The following is a 15,389-nucleotide window of genomic DNA, read 5'->3' on the forward strand; positions in this document are numbered from 1 at the left end:
TCCTAAGTGAAGGTGTGGAACATTTGCCATTTTGAACTGAGATAACAGAATGTGAGGTAACTGGCAGTTGAAACAGAGTTCTTTTCAGGTGGGGAGGGGGAGTAGAACTCCTTAACATCAGAGCGTGTTAATTACTTTATAAGAAATACTAATGATCTGATGGTCATTTTGAAAAATCCTTTCTTAGCAGGCACTTAGAAAACAAGAGGAACATATGTGCCAAATTTCAAGTTTGTAGTTCTGGAGATTTCATGATGAGTGAGTGGTACTTGCCTTTTATATATATATAGATTTTACTTAATTTTATTTTACTTTACTTCAATTTATTTCATTTTATTTTTATTATATTATTTTACTTTATTTTATTATTTTACGTCACTTTATTTTCCCTTTATTTTATTATTTTACTTTGTTTTATTTCACTTCATCTTATTTTATTTTATTATTATTTTACTTCACTTTATTATACTTTATTTTATTATTATTTTACTTCACTTTATTATATTTTATTTTATTATTATTTTATTTCACTTTATTATACTTTATTATTATTTTATTTCACTTTATTATACTTTATTTTATTATTATTTTATTTCACTTTATTATACTTTATTTTATTATTATTTTACTTCACTTTATTTTACTTTTATTTTATTATATTATTTCTTTGGCTTCACTTTATTATTTCACTTTCCTTTATTTAACTTTCTTTTACTCCACTTTCTTTTATTTTAAAAAGAATATTGACCTTGGAGACGCCCTCAGAGGATAAACGATGGTTTAATAACAGAGAAGACCTTCGCTGTTGTAAGCTCCAATAACCTTGCTTTTCGGGTTGACTCAAGAGGTTAAAAGGTGATTTAACTGAAGCACGAGGTCTTTGAGAAAATGGGAAAGTCGAATAAGCTGTCTCCATTGGGAGAACATCTGATTTAGTTTTCTTCTGCTAGCAAGAATATATGGCAAAACTCCACTGAACTACCGATAAAGGTGATTAAAGTAGCTTTGATAAAATCTATCTGGGGGTGGGAAAGTTTTCATGAGGGGCTGCCAAACACTTTCCTGTCAAGACAAAATGGAAGAAGCCCTGTCACATGATGAGGAACAGGGGTGTGTGGCAGTGGTGGGTTTCAAAAATTGTTCGAACCTACTCTGTGGGTGTGGCCTCCTTTGTGGGAGTGGTTTGCCGCCCATGTGACCGGATGGGAGTGGCTTGCTGCCCATGTGACCGGATATGAAGATGCCGCCGACACTTGTCAGAACCATCTTAAATTACCTCACACACAGCCCTGGCATGCATAAGAATAGGATGTAAACTTGTTTTTTAAAAGGCATCTTTGGTTTGCATTAAAACAACTTCAACACACGCAATGTTCTGATTGCACCACAAACGCAGTAGTCATCCTTACCTTTCACAGAGGCACTGAGTTTTATAAATATGAGCACGATAGTATAGAATAATCATATCCAAGGAGTAGTGGTGGGTTTCAAAAATTGTTCGAACCTACTCTGTGGGTGTGGCCTCATTTATGGGAGTGGCTTGCTGCCCATGTGACCGGATATGAAGATGCCACCGACACTTGTCAGAACCACCTTAAATTACCTCACACACAGCACTGGCATGCATAAGAATAGGATGTAAACTTGTTTTTTAAAAGGCATCTTTGGTTTGCGTTCAAACAACTTCAACACACGCAATGTTCTGATTGCACCACAAACGCAGTAGTCATCCTTACCTTTCACAGAGGCCCTGAGTTTTATAAATAGGAGCATGATAGTGTAGAATAATCATATCCAAGGACCGGTGGTGGGTTTCAAAAAATGTTTGGCACCTCTTCTGTCGGTGTGGCCTGCTTTCCGGGTCCACTGGTGGAACCTCTTCTAACCGGTTCGGTAGATTTGACGAACCGGTTCTACCAAATAGGTGCGAACTGGTAGGAACCCACCTCTGGTGTGTGGATATAGTTGCCCTACATAGGCTGTCCTCGACTTATAACCATTCATTTAGTAACCGGTCAAAGTTACAAAAGCACTGAAGAAAAGTGGCTTAGGAGCATTTTTTACACATCCCCACGGTCTTGTGATTTACATTCGGAATTTCAGGGGTGGGATTGAAAAATTTTAGCAACCGGTTCTCTTCCCGGTTGCTGGGTGGGGGTGACCATGGGAGTGTGGCCTACTTGGTCTCCTCATGGTGGTGGTGGGGGGGGGCTTTTTTCCCTCCCCAGGTTCTGTAGGCTTTCCTTGAACCTCTGAGAGGACGAAAACGGCCTCCCCTGGGCTCCGGAAGCCCTCTGGAAACTGGAAACAGGCTCAGTTCTGAACTTCCAAGAGTTCTGTTCGACCCATTTTTCACCCTCTCCAGGCTCCAGGCTCTGCCGAGTTAATTTTTAAGTCTAAACATGGTTTGGGGTCAATATTCCCCTTCTGACATGTGTTTGCCTGATTCTGGACTTTGGCTTCCTCTCAGCCAGGCCAAGGATGCCTGCCCTCTGATCTTTGCGTGGCAATTGATGATTGATCAAATATAAATATATATAAAGGGAAGCCATATTTAAACACGGGCGTTCATTCATTGATTCCCCATTTGCAATCCAGCCGTAAGAAACAAAACTTAAATGCATGACAATCCAGTGTGATTGTCAGGGAATTGTAAGATGAGGGCTTGTGTTGTAAGCCTCCTACTGCTCCTGCTCACATGGACTCATGGACTTCAGAGAGGTACGGTTTTTATATTGATCCTGATTCTCTCGGATGAAAAGAAAAAGCGGGTCATTTCTCCTTAGCCAACAAAGAACGAGCAGAAATTTGGCAGACTGGGTCGGGAAGCTGCATTGATTTTCTTGGGTCTTTCTTTGGTAGCAAGAAAAGAGTCATCAATTGTCCTTCAGCTTCCAAGATGTGTCCCGCTCTTCATGTCCCCATAGACCCGTGTTGGCGAACCTATGGCACACGTGGCATGCACAGCCCTCTCTGTGGACATGGAAGCCATCGCCCCAGCTCATGTGTGCATACTTCCCGCCATCCAACTAATTTTGGGGACTAATTTTGCATATGCACAGGGGCATGATACATGTGGGAAATGCGCATGCATGTGCAAGGGGGGGTGGGGTTAGCATCGGGGGGGAGGTGTTGCATCCCCCCACAGCCCGTTTTTGCTGCCAGGAGGCTTCAAGGAGGCCTACTAGGCCCAAAACGGGGAAGGGAGAGCGCACATGCATGGGGTTGGCGGGAACCCCAGGGGACGCACATGTATGCACAGGGGGGCAAGGGTGTGCTGCCCATACTCCAGGACTGGCCCATGTTCCTCCCCATCCAAATCTGTCTAAATCTGTTGCCAGATCCACTGGCGGGCCACAACAGATCCGTCTGCCATCAGTTCTTCTTGCTATGTGACCAGCCCATTTCAATTCTTTTACTCTCTTGATGATGCCACAAACTTCTCTTTGTTCCAGTGGTGGGTTGGTAATTGTTTTACTACCGGTTTGGGGGGGGGGGGGCATGTGCTACGCCTTCTGCGTATGCCGAATCGGCGGCAGCCTCTGGTTGATTCTCTAACCCACTTGCAGGTCTTTCTATCTTGTCTTCTATCTTGTCTTTGTGCCCCTCCTGGTAGTTTTTGCGTGGATGGTAAGGTTAGTACCCATGCTTCACCGACGTATCTTCGAGCAGGTAGCGCGCACCGATCTAAACAACTTTGGAACAACTTGCCTCCAGAAGTTGTGAATGCCTCAACACTGGAAGTCTTTAAGAAGATGCTGGATAGCCATTTGTCTGAAACGGTATAGGGTTTCCTGCCTAGGCAGGGGGTTGGACTAGAAGACCTCCAAGGTCCCTTCCAACTCTGCTATTGTATTGGATTGGATTGAAATAGAGGGAGGTTGTTTTTTTTGACGATTATATCTGTGGAACATTTAACATGAGAAAAAGACCAGCTGAGAAGGCTCCTGGTTTTGAAATGAAAAAAGGAATGATAATTCGCCCGCTGGCCTTTTTCATTAAACCCCGAAGCTGTTTTTCAGAGCTTAAGGGCATCGAATTACCTGATAATTAATATTTCCATTTCGCTGCTGTGAAAGCCATCCAGGCTCTGCCAAACCTCTAATTGGAATATTATTATTATGTTTTTGTTGCAATCAATAGGAAGCCCTCACAAAAAGAACGGGGGGGGGGGGAAGCCTTTCTCAAAAAGGGTTCAAAGACTGAGAAAGTTCTTTGAAACTATATCTGTCATGTCGCCGATGGGCATAAAGGCCGTATCAAAATATAGAATGAAAGGCACAAGACTGCACGACAGGAACTGATATAAAAGTGGAATGCGAGCAACAGATGAAATGAAAAGAAAAAGATAAAGACAACCTCAGGTTTCTGAATCACACCTGTAATTTAGCCCAATCAGGCTCACTTATGTGATCTCATCTGAACTGTTGTTTTCAAGTAGAGGGCTTATCTATGCACCAGTGGTGGGTTTCAAATTTTTTTTGAACCTACTCTCTGGGTGTGGCCTACTTTGTGGGAGTGGCTTGCCAGCCATGTGTTTTCTTTCTTTCTCTCTCTCTCTCTCTCTTTCCTTCCTTTTTTCTCTCTGCCCCTTTTTCCTTTTTTTCTTTCATCTCTCTCTCACTTTTTCTTTCTTTTTTATTTATTTTTTTCTTCCTTCCTTTCTCTCTCTCTCTCTCTCTTTCCTTCCTTTTGTCTCTATCCATTTTTCCTTTTTTTCTTTCATCTCTCTCTCACTTTTTCTTTCTTTTTTATTTATTTCTTTCTTCCTTTCTTTCTCTCTCTCTTTCCTTCTTTTTGTCTCTCTGTCCCTTTTTCCTTTTTTTCTTTCATCTCTCTCTCTCACTTTTTTTTATTCTTTTTTTTTTATTATTTATTATTTTTTTTTTCTCCTTCCTTCTCTCTCCTCCCTCTCTCTCTTTCCTTCCTTTTGTCTCTCTGTCCCTTTTTCCTTTTTTTTCTTTTCAATCGGTACTCTCTCATCCAACTTTTTCTTTCGTTTTTTTCTTTCTTTCTTTCTTCTTCCTTTCCTCTCTCTCTCTCCCTCTCTCTCTCTCTCTCTCTGTCTCTCTCTCTCTCTCTCTGTGTCAGTGGTGGGTTTCAAACATTTTTGGAACCTCTTCTGTAGGTGTGGCCTGCTTTCCGGGTCCACTGGTGGAACCTCTTCTAACCGGTTCGGTAGATTTGACGAACCGGTTCTACCGAATAGGTGCGAACTGGTAGGAACTCACCTCTGCTATGCACACTATATTTGGGTACTTGAGAGACCACCTACTGCCAATTACCTCCACTAGGCCAATAAGATCCCATCGATTAGGCCTCCTCCGAATTCCATCAGCCGGCCAATGTCGTCTGGCAACTACCCGGAGGAGAGCCTTCTCGGTGGCTGCTCCGACCCTCTGGAACGAACTCCCCGTGGAGATACGTACCCTCACCACCCTCCAGGCCTTCCGCGTAGCCCTTAAGTCCTGGCTGTCCCGACAGGCCTGGGGCTAAAGATTTCAACCCCACTCGAATAGTATGACTGTTGTGCTTTTTAATGATGTATTGTTTTATGTTTGTAAATTGTTTGTCCTCCCTCCCCCTGAATTGTGAGCCGCCCTGAGTCCCCTCAGGGAAAAGGGCGGCATACAAATAAAGTATCTATCTATCTATCTATATTGCCAAAAGTATTCGCTCACCTGCCTTTACTCCAGTGGTGGGTTTCAAAAATTGTTCGAACCTACTCTGTGGGTGTGGCCTCTTTTGTGGGAGTGGCTTGCCACTCATGTGACCAGATGGGAGTGGCTTGCCGCTCATGGGACCGGATATGAAATTATGAATTAGTACTTAGGTCGGTCCAAGTAGCTATTCAGAAACTCTGGCATTGAAGCACGCAGGTCTTAAAGCTGTCAAGTTACAAGATCCTTGCACCCCTAACCCTTTAGAAAAAAAAAACTAGGGGTCTTCAAACCTGACAGCTTTAAGACTTGTGGACTTCAACTCCCAGAATTCTTCCCCCAGTCATGTTGGCTCAGAAACTCTGGCATTGAAGCATGCAAGTCAGTGGTGGGTTTCAAAAAATTTTGGAACCTCTTCTGTAGGTGTGGCCTGCTTTCCGGGTCCACTGGTGGAACCTCTTCAGTAGATTTGACGAACCGGTTCTACCGAATAGGTGCAAACTGGTAGGAACCCACCTCTGTTTTACTCGCATATGAACTTACAGTATTTAACCTGCGATTATGTCTTCCCGACTGAATTGCTGTTAGTATTTTTTTTCCCCCGTTTGGATTCATTGTTGAGTCACTGGCACTGCATTAGTGCCCATAATGTGGCTAGAGATTTCCTTAGCCTACTCAATGCTTCATTCATTTTTATTATCCTACAGATGCACATCAGTTATAACGTGACGCCTCCAAATTAATGGCTTTTTTTTCCAGTATTCTTTGCACTAATTATAGTTCGTCTGGATTTTATCAGACTGGTTTTCATTTATCTGTTCTGTAGTAATAGGAGTGTTGGGTAGAGAATGTGTAACAACATCCATTAGACATCAGTCAGCAGAGACTGGAGCATGGGGGCATGTCCATATGGGAATGCGTGGGACAGGCAGAGGTTGAGGGGAGCAGGTTGTCCTGCAAGTATCTTGGTTCTATGGTATCTATTTACTATTACTATTTATTAAATTTATAGGCTGCCCAATCCCGGAGGACTCCGGGAAGCTTACAGAAATAAAAATTTAGAAAAAAATTAAAAACAAATAAAACAAATAGCACAGCAGATTAAAAGAGACACAACATGCACCCAGTCTAAGCGGGGCTGGACCTCAATCAAGAGGTCAACAGCCCCAGGCCTGCCGGAATAGCCAGGTTTTAATAGCTTTTTGGAAGGCCATGAGAGTGGGTAGGGTCCGGATCTCTGGGGGTAGCTCATTCCATAGGGCTGGAGCGGCAACAGAGAAGGCCCTACTCTGAGGCGTCGCCAGCCGGCATTGTCCAGCTGATGGCACCTGGAGAAGGCCCATCCTGTGTGATCTTATCCGTCTTAGGAAGGTGTGCGGCAGAAGACGGTCTCGTAGATATCCGGGTCCTAGGCCATGTAGGGCTTTAAAGGTAATAACCAGCACCTTGAATCATGCTCGGAGACCAATAGGAAGCCAGTGCAGCTCGGGGAGGATAGGGGTAGTGTGGGTGTACCTTGGTACACCCAGTATTGCTCGTATCTAAAGCTTTAAAGGCAATAACCAGGAAACTTGAATGGCACCTGAACATCTATTGGGAGCCAATATAAGTTCATATGTGAGAAAAGGCAGGTGAGTGAATACTTTTGGCAATATAGTGTATATATCAATGTGTGTGTGTGTGTGTGTGTGTGTGTGTGTGTGTGTTCCAGCATAATTCTGGAACGCCTTGAGCAATTTCAACCAAACCTGTCTGGAAAAAAAATACTTGGGGTGTGTGTTCTGTTAAGATACAGCCTGTTGTGCCTTAAAATGGCTTCTACTGTACTGCCATAAAAGGGCTTCTACTATGCAGAGTTGCCATGGTAATGGATTCACAGTACTCCACAAGAGGGTTCCCTCTGGTAAAGGAGAAAATGCAACATTAGAAATTACGTTTGGTCCGGACATTTTCCCCCTATAAATAAATACCCGGATTACGCTGGGTTATCAGCTAGTATATTATATAGATAGTCCTATAACGTACAACCATTCCTTTAGTGACTGTCCAAAGGTACAACAACAATGAAAAAGGTAACCTATATGACCATTTTTCACACTTACGAGCACTGCACTGTCCCCATAATTAAAATTCAGGCACTTGGGGATGCTGCAATGGTCGTTAAGTGTGAAAACCGGTCGTTAAGTCCCTTTTTTCAGCCCTAATTTCGAACTTCCAACGGTCACGGAGCTTGTCGATCAGAAAGCTCGGCAGTTCTGAGACTCGAATCCCTAGGACGGGTCTCCTGCATGAGCAGGGGGTTGGACTAGATGATTTCTAAAGTCCCTCCCAACTCTGTTACTGTTTACTAAACAAACTGTTGTAAATTGAGGACTACCTCTAGTATACAGAATAACAGAGCCAGAAGGGACTTTGGAGTCAGTGGTGGGTCGCGGATCCCGTTCCAACTGGTACGGTTGGAACGGGCCCGGCGGCATTCACATGCGTGCGGGCAGCGCGCACAGACATGCATCTTAGCGCCTCTGAAATGCTCCAGCTCGGCAGAGCATTGCGCAGGCGCTGTACACACCATGCGCGTGCGCAGAAGCGCGGAAACCTTAAAAGACAGGTAAGGAGCTCGGGCAGGGCCTCTGCAGCACCGTATCGGAACGGTATCTAGTGCTCCGGGGAGGCTCCGGTACGCCCGTAACTGGGCCGTACCCCCTGCAACCCGCCACTGTTTGGCGTGTATGATTTATGTTTTCTGTCACTGGGCTGGGTCAATCAATGGGAAAAGCAGGAGGCAGAGAAAAATAAGGGATTAACGCAAATCATGCCGAGGTGTTGTTGTGGTTGTGTTGTTGGTTTTTTTGCCTTATTTTGAGCAGCCGGCTGCTGGCTGCCAATGAATCTTTTTTTTCTTTCTGAGAACAGATGTTGGAAGCGACAATAACATGGCTGAGCCTTAATCTCCCCTCCTGCCTCGCCATTGTAAGTGATCAAGGCAATTTTGCAACACTTTCATTATGACTCAAGGCAATCTGGTTTGTTTGAGGGGAAGCAAAGCACATCGGTTCTTGGCGGGGGTCAATTTTCAATGGAAGTGTCACGTCGACAAGCTGCGCTTTCCTTGCACGCTGCCTTTTTTTCCCTTTCCATGGGCTCTGATATAATTTACTCCTGATGGACCCTGATTGCAGGGGATGTCAACTAAGCTGGCCTTTATTCTTTGTCCGAGCAAAGAATAAATTCAGGGCCAAAGTTAAAAACCGTACTTCGGTGTCTTGCCACATTTAGACATTGACCAAGTCAATTCAAAGCTAGTTTGTTTGCTTGTGAACTCACTTCTGGATGGCTTTAAAAAAAAAACTTGTGACTCTAAACTGCCAAATGATAACTGCCCTCCGATTAGGTGATTAAAAGATGTATTAAAAACATATAGTGTTTTTTTTCTTTGAGAAGATGTGTTCGGGGGGGAGGAAGGAGAGAATGGGAGGAAGGGAGGGAAGAAAAGAAGAGAAATAGAGGGAGGGAGGGAAGAAAGGAAGAGGAATAGAAAGAGGGAGGGAAGAAAGGAAGAGGAATAGAGAGAGAGAGGGAGGGAAGAAAGGAAGAGGAATAGAGAGAGGGAGGGAAGAAAAGAAGAGGAATAGAGGGAGGGAAGGAGAGAATGGGAGGGAGAGAAGAAAGGAAGAGGAATAGAGGAAGGGAGGGAAGAAAGGAAGAGGAATATAGAGAGAAGGAAGGAAGGAAGGAAAAAGAATATGGAAGGAAGAAAGGAAGAGGAATAGGGGGAAGGAAGGAAAGAGAAAGAATATGGAAGGAAGAAAGGAAGAGGAATAGAGAGAGGGAAGGAAGGAAAGAATGTGAGGGAGGGAAGAAAGGAAGATAGAGGAAGGGAGGGAAGAAAGGAAGAGGAATAGAGAGAAAGAAGGAAGGAAGAATATGGAAGAAAGGAAGAGGAACAGAGGGAAGGGAGGGAGGAAGGAGAAAGAATATGGAAGGAAGAAAGGAAGCAGAATAGAGGGAAGGCAGGCAGGCAGGAAGGAAAGAAGGAAGGAAAGAAGGAAGGAAAAAGAATATGGAAGGAAGGAAGGAAGGAAGGAAGGAAGGAAGGAAGGAAGGAAGGAGAAAAATTATGGAAGAAAATAAAGGAAGAGGAATAGAGGGAAGGAGGGAGGGAGAGAGAGAGGGAGAAAGAATATGGAAGGAAGAAAGGAAGAGGATAGGAAGGAAGGAAGGAAGGAAGGAAGGAAGGATGGATAGATGGATAGATGGATAGATGGATAGATGGATAGATGGATAGATGGATAGATGGATGGATTGTAATGGGCTGTGAGAACTGTAAAACTGATGTCTAGATCATGAAGCTATGAATACTGTTGGTTGCAGAGTCAGTCCGATCTTTGTTCCCCGCTTGAGTCGTTTTCGTCCAATCTTGAGTCCTTCCCAAGGACCTCGGATAGATCGTTGTTGTTGTTCAATAATATTAACGATATCATTGGTTGATGGATGCAAACTGTTCCAACCAAAGCTACCTTTTCCGATTATTATTATTATTATGGTGGGTCACATAGTCAGCCAGATGTTTAGCCTGCTCGTTTTTATCCACCTATCAAGTCCTTCCTTGGGATAGGCAGATGTTGTTGCCCGTTGGCGTTAAGGGTATATCGTCGCAGGATGTAAGCTGCTCCAAATACAGCTGGCTTTTCCAACTGACCAGTGGTGATTTTGTCAATTCCGATGTTGTTCAGCTAGTGTACAGCTGTTCTAGGATTGCACCTATAGCAGGAGAAGAACCAATGGGTGGTGGAAGCTCCTCAGAAGGAGATCCAACTCGGAAATAAGGAGGAACTTTCTGACAATGAGAACAATTCATCAGTGGAAGTGCTTCCCTCCACAAGTCCTGCATGTTTCATCACTGGCTAAAACAATGTTTCTCAACCTTGGCGACTTTAAGTCCTGTGGACTTCAACTCCCAGAATCCCCCAGCCAGCTGGGGGATTCTGGGAGTTGAAGTCCACAGGACTTAAAGTCGCCAAGGTTGAGAAACACTGGGCTAAAACATACGTATGAAGAACAGTTCCAGGAACTGGGCCTGGCTAGTCTAGTGAAGAGAAGAGAAGGACCAGGGGAGACAGGATAGCAGTCTTCTAATATTTGAGGGGCTGCCATAAAGAGGAGGGGGCCAAGCTGTTTTCCATGAAGGCCAGACAAGGAATCATGGATGGAAACTGGACAAGGAGAGATTCAACCTGGAAATAAGGAGGAATTTTCTCTTTGCAAAAATACTTTTTTTATTTTCCATTTTCATAACATAGAATCACATGTATACTATTACGTAGCCAATATCATATTGTATTAATTAATAATTACATCAGTCCATCTTGCCATCAACTCCAGGGGGAAAAAAAACTAAAAAAGATAGAAACCAATTATTGGCTCTTCTGCTCTCCATACACCACTTTCTTCTACCTCTCTCCTCCCCCTTCTTCCCTCCCTTCTTCCCTCCATCATCCTTTTCTACTCTACACCTCCCCTTCCTTTCTCCTTCTCCTCTCTCCTCATTCCACTCCTCCTTATTCTCCTCATCTTCCTCCCCTTGCCCTCTCTCCTATCCCTCTCATCCTATCTTTCTTCTCACCTCTACTTCCCACTCTTCCTCTCATTCATTTGGTGTATTTCAGCTTCTGAGCAAACTCCATTCTGTGTTGATGGTATTTATACTTCCATATCAATATACTTAACATATCTTAGTTTTAAAGAAAAAATAAGAGAAGACAGTATACATGTGCAGACGTATTACTTTAAGATCTAACACCCCTCGTCAAGCCTCATATACTTCCCAAGGAGGAATTTTCTGACGCGTGGAACAGAAGTTGCCTTCGGAAGTTGTGGGAGCTTCGTCACTGGAAGATTTCAAGAAGAGACTGGACCACCATCTGTCAGAAATGGTGTAATCCTGCTTGGCCTGTGGCGGGGTTGGACTAGATGACCTACAAGACCCCTTCTGACTCAGTTATTCTGGATCTGTATTATTAGTCCACGTTTTGTGCTCCATAGATATCATGCTTTTTTCTGCAGCCTGGGTTCTCCCACAGTCTAAGCTCTCCCACAGCTCTGGCGGGAGCCCATTTTATGGCCGCCAGAAGTTATGAGCTGTATCTTTCATTAGCTGTTTTATGGTAATACAGTTCGACAATGCTCTATATCGATATCGTTGTTCTCAGCACCTCAGGCCACAAGGAAAGTGCCCGTCAATTACCATAGATCAGTGTGCTAATAAACTTCTCATGGAATCAAGTGTCAACCAAGTGTTCCATTCACATCAGGAGAGAGGGGCTGTTTTCAGCTTCTCGCTGGCCTAAGTAATAACTTGGAAAAAGTAGATTTCCCCTTGCTGTTTTCAGCCCTCAGGCCAGAGGTGGGTTCCTACCAGTTTGCACCAGTTCGGCAGAACCGGTGCGTCAAATCTACCGATGGAGCTGGGTGGGGTAAAGGTATATATGACACAAAACACATACCTATTTCCCTGGCTCAGCTGATAAAGGAGGAGAACCTGTGGCTTAGTGGCTAACACAACTGCCTAATATATAATACAGCACAGGTTCAAATCCCAGTAAGGGTATGGCTAGCTGATGAGAGCTAAATAGCTTGAAACAGATCTATACTAGTCTCCCTTTATTTATTTATCAGCACAAATGCAACACAAATGTAACAAAGGCAACAGTAAAAATAATGGCTTTCTGTCTGGATGGTCTCTTGGGATGAGCCGATACACAGGGGTTGTGACACAAAACACACACACAAAACACACACACACACACACACACACACACACACACACACACACACACACACACACACACATATATATATATATATATATATATATATATATATATATATATATATATATATATGAGTGCTGGTGTTAACTTGGTTAGAACTGACTTGGATTTGATTACCTTTGTATCATTGTCATTTAGTGCTGGTTATCACATAGTTTCTTAGATAGAGAGAAAGGTTTTTCATCCAAACAAACTGAATCCCTGTTTGTATGCAACGTGAATGCCGGAACGTGACAGAAAAGTCATTTTTTTATTCTTTTTTTATTTTATTTTTTATTCTTGATGAATGTATTTTTATTCTCCTTAGGTACACTGGGAGCATATGCACCAAAGACAAATTCCTTGTCTATCCAATCACATTTGGCCAATAAAGAATTCTATTCTATTCTATTCCATTCCATTCCATTATTTCTATTTCTATTCTATTCTACTCGTATTGCTGTTCTATTCTGATTGCTATTCTATTCTTATTTCTATTCTATTCTTATTGCTATTCTATTCTATTCTTATTGTTATTCTATTCTATTCTACTTTTATTGCTATTCTATTCTTATTGTTATTCTATTCTATTATATTATATTCATTGCTATTCTATTCTATTCTTACTGTTATTCTATTCTATTCTATTCTATTCTTATTCCTATTCTATTCTTATTCCTATTCTATTCCATTCTTATTGCTATTCTATTCCATTCTTATTGCTATTCTATTCCATTATATTCTACTCTTATTGCTATTCTATTCTTATTGTTATTCTATTCTATTCTCTTATTGCTATTTCATTCTACTCTTATTGCTATTCTATTCTTATTATTATTCTATTCTACTCTTATTGCTATTCTATTCTATTCTTATTGCTATTCTATTCTTATTGTTATTCTATTCTATTCTAAAACTGGGTTTGTTGTAGACTGTAAATAGGAAAGAGGGGTTGTGATCTCTTATAGTCACAAACATTACTTTCCACTCTTGAAACGACCGAAGGAACGAATTGTTTCCTGCAAAAGCCCACTCCCCATTCACTCCTCTTTTGTTTCCTATGGAAGGGGCCAATCCAGTGGGGAAATTCAATTTTTTTTACTACCTGTTCCGTGGGCGTGGCTTGGTGGGCGTGGCAGGGGAAGGATACTGCAAAATCCACATTCCCACCCTACCCTACTCTGGGGCCAGCCAGGGGTGGTATTTGCCAGTTCTCCAAATTACTCAAAAATTTCCGCTACCGGTTCTCCAGAACCGGTCAGAACCTGCTGAATTTCACCCCTGCCTCAAAGCCAAGATCTTGGATGAGCTATAAAACTAAAAGGGAACATTTAAAAACAAAAAAAGATAAGGCAAGGAGCAAAAGGAAAGGCATTCGTAAATTTAGTTACAAAATTTATGGCGGCCCTTGATTAATGCCACCTGTTCAAGGCACTTCAATTAAAACCATTAAAAAGAATGGCAGAATAAAATTGTCCTGGATATTATACCAAAATCAAAAAAAACAAAACCCTCTCAATAAAAACATTTTTGGGTTTTTTTAAACCATATATGTACATATACAATAAAGAATAGGATAGACAGGGTAGGGTAGGGTAGGGTAGGGTAGGGTAGGGTAGAACAGAACAGAACAGAACAGAACAGAATAGAACAGAATGACAGAGTTGGAAGGGACCTTGGAGGTCTTCTAGTCCAACCCCCAGCTTAGGCAGGAAACCCTACACCATTTCAGACAAATGGATATCCAACATCTTCTTAAAAACTTCCAGTGTTGGAGCTTCTGGAGGCAAGTTGTTAATTAAGCAATTGATTAATTGATCTCAGTGTCAGGAAATTTCTTCTCCTTAATTCTAGGTTGCTTCTCTCCTTGATTAGTTTCCATCTGTTGCTTCTTGTCCTGCCTTCAGGTGCTTTGGAGAATAGCTTGACTCGTAGGTAGGTAGGTAGGTAGGTAGGTAGGTAGGTAGGTAGGTAGGTAGGTAGGTACGAAAGAGAGAGACAGACAGAGACACAGAGAGGACAGAGACACAGGCAGAGAGAGAGAGAGAGAGAGAGAGAGAGAGAGAGAGAGAGAGAGAGAGGCAGAGAGAAACAGAAAGAGAGAGACAGAGAGAGACAGAGAGCAATAGCAATAGTTAGACTTATATACCGCTTCATAGGGCTTTCAGCCCTCTCTAAGCGGTTTACAGAGTCAGCATATCACCCCCAACAATCCGGGTCCTCATTTTACCCACCTCGGAAGGATGGAAGGCTGAGTCAACCTTGAGCCTGGTGGGATTTGAACAGCCGAACTGCTGAACTGCAGTCAGCTGAAGGAGCCTGCAGTGCTGCATTTAACCACTGCGCCACCTCGGCTCGGAGACCGACAGATAGAGAGAAACAGAGAGAAAATGAGAGACAGAGATGTGACCTTCTGATCAACAAATTCAATTGGGAAACCAGATTCACTTAACAACTGTGTGACTAATTTAACTGATTTAGTTAACCAATGTGACAAGAAAAGTCACAAAATGGGGCAAAAGTTAACAAATTTCTCACTTACTAACTACGTAAGTTTTGGGCTCAATTGTGGTCGTTCTTTGAGGACTACCTGTACAAGTCCGTGTGTCCATACCTCTCGGCTCCATTTGGATACCGGCCGAGCAATTCCCTGACAGCCCTCCATCCCTATGAATCTGTAGCACGAGAGCTCCCCGCACGAGCACCTGGGAGGCCGAACTCTTAGACCCATCATCCCTGACCAGGAGCTAAGTAGGTTGGGTGGATGGAAGTTGTAGCTCCAGAAATGCAGTACTGGGTCAAGGTGGGAATCCATCAATCCATCAAGTGGAAATTTACCGACAAGGTTTAGCAATTGTTTACATGCACTTGCAGCCACAAAATGCCTCAGCTTACGGGAAGAGATAAGGCATTGAACTAT

General features: G+C 42.9%; 1 protein-coding gene across 3 annotated transcripts in view; it reads left to right on the plus strand.

Moving 5' to 3' along the window:
• Positions 1-2,557: 2,557 nt before the first annotated feature.
• Positions 2,558-15,389, plus strand: part of GC (GC vitamin D binding protein) — a 50,489-nt gene continuing 37,657 nt past the window's right edge. For all 3 annotated transcript variants that reach the window (XM_032223709.1, XM_032223708.1, XM_032223710.1), the window contains exon 1: positions 2,558-2,721. In XM_032223709.1, the coding sequence (XP_032079600.1) occupies positions 2,658-2,721 (64 nt within the window). In that variant the 5' untranslated portion in view covers positions 2,558-2,657. The remainder of the gene's footprint in view (positions 2,722-15,389) is intronic.

This window comes from Thamnophis elegans, chromosome 9 (assembly GCF_009769535.1).
Source record: "Thamnophis elegans isolate rThaEle1 chromosome 9, rThaEle1.pri, whole genome shotgun sequence".
Lineage (NCBI taxonomy): Eukaryota > Metazoa > Chordata > Lepidosauria > Squamata > Colubridae > Thamnophis > Thamnophis elegans.